Source organism: Crotalus tigris, unplaced genomic scaffold, assembly GCF_016545835.1.
Source record: "Crotalus tigris isolate CLP2741 ecotype Arizona unplaced genomic scaffold, ASM1654583v1 scf7180000023638.494280, whole genome shotgun sequence".
Taxonomy (NCBI): domain Eukaryota; kingdom Metazoa; phylum Chordata; class Lepidosauria; order Squamata; family Viperidae; genus Crotalus; species Crotalus tigris.
The window spans coordinates 261,093-273,855 of NW_024100095.1; the positions used below are offsets into that span (position 1 = coordinate 261,093).

Below are 12,763 nucleotides of genomic sequence, written 5' to 3' on the forward strand. Positions count from 1 at the left end.
TTTAGTTTAGTGTTTAAAAAACTGGGAACCAATCCACAATTTGCACATTATATTTTATCAATGTATCCATTGTCAAACTGTACTTGATAATCAAGTTTCCTAATAACAATAATATTTTTATGTATAACAAGTTCTATTGTATACCAATCTTTAGATTTAGAAATGTCAGAGAAATATGAATTTTTTTATCTCATTGTTTTTTATCTGAGGCTTTGGGGAACTATATTTTCAAACAGTTAAAAATGAAATTTGGATTCTAAAAGGTTTACAGCACAATGAAGCATTTGTTTGACTGTTTCTGTATATGCTACAGAATTGGTGGAAATTAGTATGTATTCAAAAAATAAACTACTGCACAGAATTAAGTCATACCACTATATGCATTATTGTGTTATTACAATCTTTTTAAAGCTCAGAACAATTTATATTGCTGTAACACTCTACATACATTTAATTACAATAATACTACATCAGTGATTACTCCTATCCCTTATCAATGCCAACTAGCTTTTTAATCTTCTGGTGTTAATCAGTGCAAAAGCAATTTTGTAAATAAGCTCACAAAAGTTTTGAGCTTACAAAAGTATTAGCAACCTATCTGCTGAACCACTTATGAGATTTTAAAGCCATTTTGGAAAAAAGAGACATTTCCCTAGCAGCTACTCATGTGCTCAATATGGCATATGTTTATAATAAATTGTGCCCAAGCTTGTTGGTGAAAGTATTTCTTTCCAGCTACTTTTCTTTCATCTGAACATGGATTTATAGCTAGTGACCAGAACTCAGCAAAATAATCTACATAAGTATAATCTCTAAGTATTAGTATTTTAAAGTCATCTGAGTGCCAATTAACAAATCTGAATTACAAAAAGTCCAAATGCCACAATTTCCTCTTAACATAACTGGAGCTGAAATTTAAATGGACTAGTTTTACACTTTTCACTGGCATTTTCCCTTTCCAAAACCAAAAATCTACAACTCAACCCAATGAACATTTACTCAGAGTAAGTCCCACGTTGTTCTATAAGATGTGAATGAATAAGACCACAGCCTGTCATTAGTCTAACTTATTGGGCCATAGCTGACAAAAAGGATACAAGCAACAAAGCTCTTCATAAAATAAAATGAAAGCTGCAGGCATTAAAGAGCTGGGCTGATAATTGATGAGAGTTCAATCAGCACAGAACTGAGCATGTCTGATTGATTTTTATTTATTTTTTAAAAGGCTAGAATCATCCTGGGGAATGTGCTGCAAATCAGGAATTTTGTATAACCACCTGGGGGCACTTTCTAGTCACCCATGGCAACCAGGCAAGATGTTAATGAGAAGTCCAAGCAAAGAGATTATTTGATAAGCAAAGAGATATTATTTGACTCTGTTATCTAATTTGAGAGTTTTAAAAACCTTGTTTGCTCTCTTACTTAGCAGCAAATGCAATAGTTTGAAGGGACAATTCTGAGCACAGTCTTGCATAATTTCAGGAAATAGAATCTGGAGAGATAAGCTACTTTATAACACAGATACAAGCCATCATCTTACTGATTATTCTTCCTTTTACAAAAAGAAAGCCTGCAAATGGGGAGTAAACTAACAGGGAATGTCAGAAAGACTTAAGAATGTTGATCTTAATTCAGTATTAAAGAAATGGTTCACTTTTCAAGCCCCTCACCTATTTTCAGAAATGGTTTTACAGTATTCCAATTAGCAGTAATTTATTCTGGTTTTTTTTTAAATAGTCATTGTTCACTGAATTTATGTTGGTTTTATATCATATATCCCTTAATATTTAGATTTTTCTCAATCACATTTAAGGTACAGGAAATGTTGGGAGAATGCCATACAAAATTATGTGTCCACTTTTATTTCCGCAGAAATGTAGAAAAGTGAAGTACATTAACCAGAATGTGCTCACAGCAAAACAATAATATTTACATTACATAATGCTCAAATATAGAAGAAATTAGGAAAATTTGAAATCCCTTTAATGCTATCTATAAGAAGGAGACATACGCCTTCAATTAAAGCTTTATAAATGGTTCTCAAATTTTCTGTCATTTGTAAGAAAGTGCAGCACTACAGATTTAAGCAAAAAAAAGGGGGGGGGGAATTTCGGAGGAGGCAGAGGCACATATGGAGCAGCAGACTGTAACTCCTTAAACCAAACCTATCTTTTCCTAGGTCTGCTATGGAAGCTACACAATCTTAAGACAAGACCCTGCTTCAAAGAATGCAAGTTCTAAACCATCTTTCTGACTTCCAGCATAGCTTTAATTTATAAAGTATTTCTTTCTAACAAGACTAGAGGCATGACTGAAGGACAAGCCTCAGGAAAACGTTGATCTTTCCCTTTCCAGCAGGGCTGTTCAGCTCAAATTCAGAATTTACAAGTACTAGTAAGTAACTCTGCAATTCTAAACTTTTGAGCTTTTGAGCTGTATCTCTAAAACACTGGCAATATGGAAGCATGGAAAAAGTGTACAAGTTGTTCTGTTCTGAGGGAAAAAAAATCTCTGCAAACATTGAAGATAATTTGCTGACTTAAGGGCCACATGATTGCAACTTTCACCTTTAACCATTTTGTTTTTAAAATATTGATCTACTTTTCAGGTTTAACAAATCTATTAATGTTTCTTAGTTCTTAAAATACTAACCTTATACTAATCAGGCATTTTTTAATGAAACAGCAGAATATATATCAAGAAGCAATCTCATGAAAATGCAGAGCTATCATTAAGTGGCTTATTTATTCATTTATTCAATTTCTATAGCTGCCTATCTCAGACTTTGGGCAGCAAACTGTAATAAAATATTAATTTGACTATAATATTTTGCTGTAATCTATTGATTCAGAGGTCATATACTTATAAGAATATATCATATTCTAATGCATTCCAGTGATCTTGGAAGTGGTATAGCTATTAAAAAAGAAACTAAGATCTGCATTTGCCTACCCTAATTTGATAAGTTACTAAGATCACAATAAACTTCAGTACTTTTTGGCAGCTGATTCTTGGAAAGCACAGAAACAAAGACATTAAGTGCATAATAAAAGAAATGGAAATATAACTAAATATAATTTGCATAACACCATTCATTAAACATTCCATAGCTTTTTTTTATTCCTGCAAACCATCTGATTCTACCACATCCATACTACAATGAATACACTATTTTTTGTTCTTTAAACTTCTCACCTCTCTCTCTCCCTTTTCTTTCAAAGGTGCTTTTTTTTCTTCAAAAGGCAACTGGATTGCATTTTCCCTGAGGAAGAAGAAAACGTTTCGCTTCTCATCCAAGAAGCTTCATCAGTTCTGATGGCCGGTGGGGGGAGGCGCTTCTTCTTCTTCAAGGAGAAGGGTTCTTCTTCCTCCTTTTCTTTGAGCAGGTTTTCTTCTTCCTCAAAGAAAAAACAGTCCCAATGCCTTTTGAAGAACAAAACACCTTTGAGACAACTATGACTTGGATGACCGAGAATCTCAACAGATACTCTCTCCCTTTTAGGATGTAGTTCATTCCATCCAGTAATGACTTTCTTGGTCTTTCCTATCCTACCAATCCATTCATTCTTCCTTCTTTCAGGCATTTCCTCTAGATGTTTTATCACTTTCTATTACATTTGTTCATTTCATTTTCCCAGTCATGCATAACTACTTTTGTTTTTCATACATATTACATGTCCACCCTTCTTATTGCATCCTTATACAATATACAATATTTTCAACATTTGCTACAAACAATTTGGATTGCTATCCAGTCACATGGCATTATCTCTATACAAAGTACACAAATATTCACATCTCCAACCAACACACATGTCAAACGTAACAAGCATTCATTATGTATCAATAAATACATTGAATGAGAGAGAACATAATACACCTTTGTTGTAATCACTTCTCATTTCAAACCATGTGCTAAATATTTCATTTATTCGCCCAAATATTTTCACTTTGTCATGTACCACTCAACGGATTATTGAACATCAGCTCCATCAATTGACTATCAGCTCATGCTGCAACTCAAGCCTATTAGTTTTATCATGAATCAGCAAAGGAAAAAAATTCCTTCTACATTCATGCATTTGTTAACGATCTGCTCAATTATGACATCTGACTTCCCAAATTTTGCCCACTGCCCTTTTTCACCTCCAGGCATTTTGAAATCAGAATTCTGTCAAATGAAAGTACACAAACTAATCCTGCTGTACATTTTCCATTCCTTTCTGAAGGAACATCAAAACTATACAGAATCCATAGTGAGATGTCTACTTTGTATTAATATTTTTATTAGAATCATAATTTTAGACTTTTTTTCAAATCTATTTTATATTTCAGGGTTTTGATCACAGTAACTACTAACATTTCTCTAGTTATACCACCTTCATCTGTAGCCTTACCATTTTTCAATTTTCTCACAACTTTCTTTTTCATAACTTTTTCTTGGACGCTGGCCTTCAAAGAATTTGTTTCAATTCTACTACTTGATATATCACTATTTATCCCATAAAAATCTTTAAAATATTCCTTCCCGCATTTGTTTACTTCGGTTTCATCTCATCCAAGTAAGGAATCAGTTTTTAAAACATTAAAAGTACATGAGGGGATAGCTAAACACTATCATATAACTAACACTGAATTTGTTGATTGCACTGGAATATGAAGTGGAGTAGTTCACGTTTGCTAAGGAATAAAATGCATGTTATTATTGTCTGCAAATAATAATTTGTAAGATAAAGTAGGTATAATTTCTTGTTTAGGGAAAATAGAATATTTGAAGGAGACAGATTTTCCTTCCGGTTAGTTGGTTTTTTTAAATAATACATTAATTTTATTAAAACCTATTCTCATATTAGTCAGAAAATAATTCAGTTCATGGATTACTGATAAAGATGAAATATATTTGTAATACAGAGCATCTTGTTAGTTATAGTGTTCTTCATAACGCACCAGTAAGATTTGCTGTCAATTACGACTCAATAGAAGATACTTATTTAACAAAATGTTGATTAGATATTGTTAGTAACTATTGGTTAAATTGTTTTTAAATTTGCTATGCTACTCATGAAAAAAGTAAATAAAGACATGAAGCTGGAAGGTATTTATTTTTTGATTGTATGCTTATCTTGGCCTCTCTAACATATGTAGGACTATGTTTCAGACTTGCTTCTTCCTTGTATAAAGGCTATATTAATGAATCTAAAAATGAATTATTAACACAGAACTAAGCTTTCACCATTTTTTTTTCAAAAATAAAGTACACTAACAGATTTTCTTTCAAGCAGCTAATACTTCATTTATAAAATCTATTCCATCTGTTGCCTCTCAAATGTTGTATCTGATAAATTTTTCACAAATGAGAACACTAGCTACAACAACTAATCCAGTTAAGCCTCACCAAAACTGAATTATTAAATCTGCCTGCCTATATTCTGTTACAGTCTTCTTATGAATACTTGATTTTATTTTGTATAATTGACAAGAGTTGTCAAGAAAGGGTGCTTTTAATGGCAATCAAATTAAGATTAACTAATACAAGTGTCACAATGAACAGACTGTGTCAAGTGTTGTACTAATTAAAGGAATTATGGAGAAATGTGAAATTGTTATAAAATATTACATTTTGCAATTTTCGGTAACTTGCTTGCTATGACTCAGAACTGAAGAGTACTTAGTTTTTTGCTATGTAAAGAAATGTAGGCTCTTCGGAAGCAAGACTGTTAAATCATTAACTAATGACAGGCAGGAAAGGCCCAGTACAATGCTCTGGGGAATGTTTCTGTTTATTTCATTCAGAAGAAACTATATGTCAAATATTTATGCTATAATATTGTCACTTGGGAATTTGAAAAAACATACTGGCATTTATAAGAGATTGATGAAAATTACTTCTAAAGCATATTTTTCCCTAATACCACTGAAAGAACATCTACACTCAAGAGATATTTGATATGAATTAAGAAACTGATGAAGCAATTGATTAATTGGAATTTAAGCCATCAGTCACTGGATCCATCAACAGATTCATTTACATTCTAAAGAATCAGCTTATGGTCCAATAGGATACCATGTATTAATACACAATCAATACAATACCCCTGAACTCATCACAATTCCTTATTGACAAGAACACAGATGCTTTTAATCCAAGCTTGATCACGCTGCATATATTGTAGAGCTCTTATACTGACTCTGTACGTTTTAGGAATTTTTATTTTATTAAATGCTTTAAGGAACTCTTTTGCATTCACTGAAAATAATCCAAGTCTGAGTACTAAAACCACTTGCACATCTTCTTAAATTCTAATTGCAGAATTTATGCTTTCTTTAGAAATACCATTTTACCTTTAAAGTATTATGAAGTCAAAAGGATATTTCATATTTCAATTCACATAGTCTACTATCTCCTTGACATTCCTGTCCTCAGTAAAAGGGCCTATCGTGCTTTGGGAAGATACATGATTCTATATGGCAAAATTTGGCACATTTATCTTTTATCATTCAGTGTAGAATAGATTAAACAAATTCATGAGGAACAACACCGCAGCTGACCTGCTTCTTTTCTTTCTTTTGCACCCTTTGCAGATAATGAAAATGCTGTCATGAAGCAGGGTAGGAGAGAAATAACAAAAGAACGCCAATGTATTACTCTAGGAACATTGCTGCATAGAAAAGTACAATTCTTGCTCCTATGGGTGTCAAACCTGAAGACCTCCAAGGTCCTTCCAATATCAATATCATCATCATCATTATTATTGATCATCGCACAGTCAGCCAGATGTTCAGACTGGATTTGGCATTTTGTCTACCTATCGAGTCCTTACCCAGGACCTGGGATAGGCAGATGTGGATGTTTGATGGTATTACAGATATCGTCGCAGGATGGAAGCAGTTCCTAATAAGGCTGCCTTTTGCAATTGACTAATAGCGAATTTGTCAATGCCAATGGTGTTCAAGTGGTGCTCCAGTTGTTTTGGAATTGCACCCAAGGAGCCTATCACTATTGGTACTACCCTTGCTTGCTTTTGCCACAGTCTTTCTATTTCTATTTGTAGGTCTTTGTATTTTGTTATCTTTTCCAGTTCTTTCTTGTCTATTCTGCTGTCTCCAGGCACTGCCACGTCCACTATCCAGACTTTTTTGTCTTTCTTATCGACAATTGTTAAGTCTGGGGTGTTATGTTGCAGGTGCTTGTCTGTTTGAATAATAATAATAATAATAATAATAATAATAATAATAATAATAATAATTACTACTACTACTACTACTACTATTCTGCAACACACTCTATGTAGAGTTGACCCTGAAGACAGTTTGGAAGCTCCATTCGACTCCAAGGGCAGGGGTCCATCTGCTAACCACTGGAAACAAACATAGCTACTGACATGGTCATTATACTGCTTGTCAATTATACTTCCAGGCCCAATTTAAAGGGCTGGTTAGAAATTTAAAATCTATACATGACTTATTTCCTGGATATTGAAAGACTTGGCCTGCCCCACAAATTCTTGAAGAGTGAGTTTGGGCAGATCACCACTCCCTGTGCATTTTCTCAGCATCTGTCCTTATAACCAGGAACATCTTGCTTCCTTGAAGTAGGGAACTCCCCAAATGCCCTAGCCTTCAGGTAGCCACTAGGGAGTTGATATTTGGGCTATCTAACAATTATTTTACTATTAATGATATTTGGGCTATCTAACAATTATTTTACTATTAATCATTTTTTTTAAAAAAAATATAGTGTTGTATTTTTGGTACTTATAATGGTTTCTGTTTAGATTTATTTGCTCTACACAGTGTATACACATAATGGCTATTACATACTGTTTATTTGGGTGCCCTTTTCATATTGTCTTTTTCTTCAAAATTATTCCATCAACTTTGGGATATCTCTCTTGATCGTGCTGCCACAATGAAATCCTTTTATGTTTAGAAATTATTTTGCTTTTTTCCCCTTTTATTTCTTATGTCTTTAAGAATGGGACTAAATTGCCTGCACAAGATGTAACACTTAAACAAAGAAACAAATTAACTTTTAATAAATAACTTTTAAAGGGTTATAAATTGATTCAATTAACATTGTAACATATCTGCATGTCGATATTTGTCTTCCTTGGCATCAAATTATATTCATCATCCAGTATTTCTCATAGATTGAGGTTTTCCTGGACTAGGACTCTTAAGCCTCCCTCTGATCCATCCTTCTACACATACCTTCCCAAATCATCTCTCCTTAGTTCCCTCCTCCCTCTGGAATATAAACTGGAAGGAGGTCCTCTATATTGCCTTGCTCTGATTGGCAGTTCTATTACCTAATCATCAAACATCTGTACAGAGTTGAGTTTTTCCTTTATAGGCAATGTGGGATAGCCCACTCAGAGATCAGAAATCAGTAGTCCAACACTTCATACAATGCAACTGAAAGAAAAAAAAACAGCATCTCTGGATTCCAAATATAATATTTTAAAATAATCTGATAAAATTTGTAACGTGAACCTGGTATTACAATGGAACAAGATAAAGTGGCTTAAACCTAGTGGAATTATAACAGAGGAATAATCAGAATCAAAACCTCTTTACTTTTAGATAGGTCCATTAGCCATACAAGTTCTCTGAGCATAAACATGTTAAATACGTTTTTATTAATATATTTACTACTGTATGATTCTTACTGTTAGGCTTCATTAAGAAAACAATAGGTGTAACACAAAAAAGCAATAGCATTCAGTGGCTCAAGACAGATGTCAAAACATGGTTAGCCTATGTTAAATCAAATGTTAAAGCCAGAATAGGAACTGAGATATGGGAACAGATTAAAATAGTTTGGACAGATTGTTGGCAGTCACTCATGCCCTGAAGATAAAAGTTTATTTGGCCGCATGTGCAAAACTTCACTCTAGTCATTTGTCATTCTCTATAGCAATACATTTCTCAACTTTTTTTTCTTCTCAAGACAGGTAGGTTTTAGAATGTATGGTTTCTAAACATAATAGGAATGTTCAGAACAGGTGCCACAACTATTACAGCCTTATTATTCTGCAGCAGTCTGCTTGGAAAGAGATAGAAAGTGACACTTGAGCTGAATGGCTGAACAACAAAGTGATACCACATTTCTGTGTAATTTCAGAAGTTCAAAGTGTCAATCTTTTCTGCAAAAAGGTGCCAAACAACAATTTGCAATTAATTATGAGGTGTAACAGTAAAACAATTAAATAGAATTGTTAATTCAGTAAAATATGTCTTCATTTTTATAATATTTTACCTAGATAGTTTATTATAGAAATAAGATTTTTCCAAACCTAAGTAGATTCTGTACTTTCAGAATTGATGCTTAATTTGAGAAACCATAATCTAGGAAGTTGTATTCGTAATGAACTATAATCGTAACTGGGAAAATCCTACTTTTAATATTTTCCATATTAGACATAAATATAAAACACAAATCAAGTGACTTTTCTTTAAACTGCTTAAATTATATTTAAATAACAATGGGAAGAATTTTCATGAAGTTCTTAATGTCAGCAAAACATTATTCATCAGTCACAATTACAACATGCATAAAAATAATTAAAGAGTTATGATTAATTTTTTAAAATACAATTAGCTTTATCAGACAAATAGATTTTTTAAAAGTAGCCCCATTAGATTGGCTTATACATGTTACCGTACTTAATATAGCAAATCATTCTTTTAAAATTCTTATCAAGAAAGATACTACCGACCTGTTATTATACAACACTAAATATCTCATTCTAGATTCTGTATTTTTATATTCTATATTTCTGAGCATATATCGTATGTATAAAAACATACTTTAATATCAAAGTACAGGTAGTCCTTAACTTACAATCAGTTACTTAGCAACCGTTTAAAGCAAAAACAGACACTACAAAAGGTAGTTACGACTTGGTTTCAAAGCTCTGATAACCAACCTCCTCCCCATAGCAACGTGACTGCCTTTCAGGTCCTTAGCAACCAGCCTGAATTCATGGCCATTTACAGCACCGTATAGTCACCTGACTGCAATTTACTCCGTTTTTGCCAAATACTGACATTTACTTATGGTTTTGGGCAAAAATGCCCCATAGCAAACAATGGGTTTGCTTAACTATCTCACTGTTTGTTTAAAATCTGTGAATTCACTTAATGACCACGGTGATTCACTTAACCACCACAAAAAAGTAAAATTGAATCAGTCAGATGATGACTTGCTTTTTGACTGTCTCAACTAATGACTGTAATAGGCAAGTTCCATTATGTCTGTAAGTCAAGGACTATCTGTGTGTATTCTAATGTCAATATATCAGCAGCTCATTTCTCTGCAACTCTGCTTAAAAGTAAATGATACTAAGTATGATGTGGCTTATTTTATATTGAAATATTATTCGGACTGCAGAAGAAATCTAGAATTTGGAACAGAATGACTTGCTCAGTGCCAGGAGTTAGAATAGAACAGAATAACAGAGTTGGAAGGGACCTTGGAGGTCTTCTAGTCCAACTCCCTGCTCAGGCAGAAAACCCTATACCATTTCAGACAAATGATTGTCCAATCTCTTCTTAAAAATTTCCAGTGTTGGAGCATTCACAACTTCTGGAGGCAAGTTGTTCCACTGGTTAATTGTTCTAACTGTCAGGAAATTTCTTCTTAGTTCTAGGTTGCTTCTCTCTTTGGTTAGTTTCCATCCATTGCTTCTTGTCCTGCCTTCAGGCGCTTTGGAAAATAGCTTGACTCCCTCTTCTTTGTGGCAACCCGCGATATAGGAACACTACTATCATGTCACCCCTACTCCTTCTTTTCATTAAACTAGCCCAGGGGTAGGCAACCCAAAACACTCAAAGAGCCACTTGGACCCGTTTCCCACCAAAAACAAAACACTGGGAGCCGCAAAACCCTTTTGATATCTAAAATGAAGATACTGCATATATCCTTTTTTACCTTTATTATAGGTGTGTGTGTATGTGTGTTTGTGTGTGTATGTATATGTGTGTGTGAAAATATGACTTTTGGGAATATCCATACTATTAAAACAATGATCACCAAGAGAATGCTTTAAGAGAATAAAATTACATACACACAAAGGTAAAAAAGGATATATGCAGTGTTATCTTCATTTTAGATGTCAAAAGTGTCTCTCTCTCTGTCTCTCTCTCTCCCTCTCTATCTGCCCTTGGTCTGCCACTCCTCTTCCCCCACTCTCTTTCTCTCTCTCTCTGTCTCTCTCTCTCTCTCTTTCTCCCTCCCTCCCTCCCGCTCTCTCTTTCTCTCCCCCCTCCTATCTGCTACTCACCTGGCAAGCTTCAAGCTGTTGTCCAACAAGCTCAGGGGTAAGCAACCTCATCTCTTTTATGACTCATGACCAGTCAAACTGGATGCAGTCTTATTTTTTTTTTATATCATTGTGACCAAAACTGGATGCAGTATTCCAAGTGTGACCTTCCCAAGGCATTATAAATTGGTATTAACACTTGACGTGATCTTGATTCTATCCCTCCATTAATGCAGCCTAGAACTGTGTTGGCTTTTTTGGAAGCTGCAGTGCACTGCTGGCTCATATTTAAGTGATTGTCCACTAAGTCTCCCCAAGATCCCTCTCACAGTTACTAATATTGAGCGAAGTGCCACCTATACTGTACCTATGCATTTAGTTTTTCTTGCCTAAATGTAGACCCTTACTTTTTTCACCATTGAATTTCATTTTATTAAATAGCGTCCAATGTTCAAGTCTGTCAAGATCCTTCTGTATCTTAAGTCTATCTTCTGGAGTGTTGGCTATTCTTGCCAGCTTGGTGTCATCTGCAAATTTGATGAATTCCCCATCTATCCCCTCATCCAAATCATTGAAGATGTTGAAGAGTACTGGGCCTAAAACAGAGCCTTGGGGTACCCGATTGCATACTTCCCTCCATGTATATGTAGTTAATGATCAAGGCTTTGAAAAATCTGCAATTTCCCCCTAACCTGCAGATACTTCAATCTTAATTCCTAGAAACCTTCATCTACATCAGTGGCCCCAACCTTTTGGGTACTAGGGATTGGTTCCGTGGAGAGAGGTTTTCCCCGGACTGGAGGGGGCATGGTTTCACGTGTTGCCTGTATCCCACAGATTGGGCTTCACTTGTTTGTGTGGACTGGTTTCTGGCATGCTGCGGACCAGTGCCAGTCCACAGACTGGGGGTTGAGGATGCCTGATCTACATAGTTCGTACCAAGGGTTCTAGGAATCCACATACACTTGGAGGACATAGAGGTAGAAAAAGCTGCTCTATATACACAAGTATTTTGAGGTCTTACAATCAAGTTGTGATCAAAAATCTTTTTTAAGACGTCCATGTTTCCAGCCCACCAAAGCAAAGGGTGGAACATCTTTTAATTTCACATAACTGACAGAATGAAGTGATTTTGTTATCATGGCATGGGAGATACTTCTGCTGGCAAAAAAATGGGACAAGGTATGATCTTTATCTATATTGCAGCTAGTTGTTCATAAGCCAGCCAACATCAACAAGGATCAGCTAAAGAATTCATAATATAGAAAGCTGATGCCATATCACCCTCAAGCACCTGAGATTAGAAAATAACATACCTGTTTTTTCTGAAGTTCTTAGAAATACCATATCTGATGGAATTCGTTGATTCTGTTGGCAAAAAAAATCCAAAAATATGTCAATGTATAATTCCAATCAAATATCTCTCAGAAGCATGGAAGCAATTAAGATTTTATTTAGATTAATGCTTAATTAAAATGTAATTGGCTGAGATATATTTA

The 12,763-nt window shown here is 34.4% G+C and overlaps 1 protein-coding gene across 3 annotated transcripts in view; it reads right to left on the reverse strand.

Moving 5' to 3' along the window:
* Positions 1-12,763, reverse strand: part of ATP9B (ATPase phospholipid transporting 9B (putative)) — a 133,653-nt gene that overhangs the window by 83,445 nt on the left and 37,445 nt on the right. For all 3 annotated transcript variants that reach the window (XM_039320457.1, XM_039320460.1, XM_039320458.1), the window contains one exon: positions 12,581-12,632. In XM_039320457.1, coding sequence (XP_039176391.1) covers positions 12,581-12,632 — 52 coding nt within the window. The remainder of the gene's footprint in view (positions 1-12,580; positions 12,633-12,763) is intronic.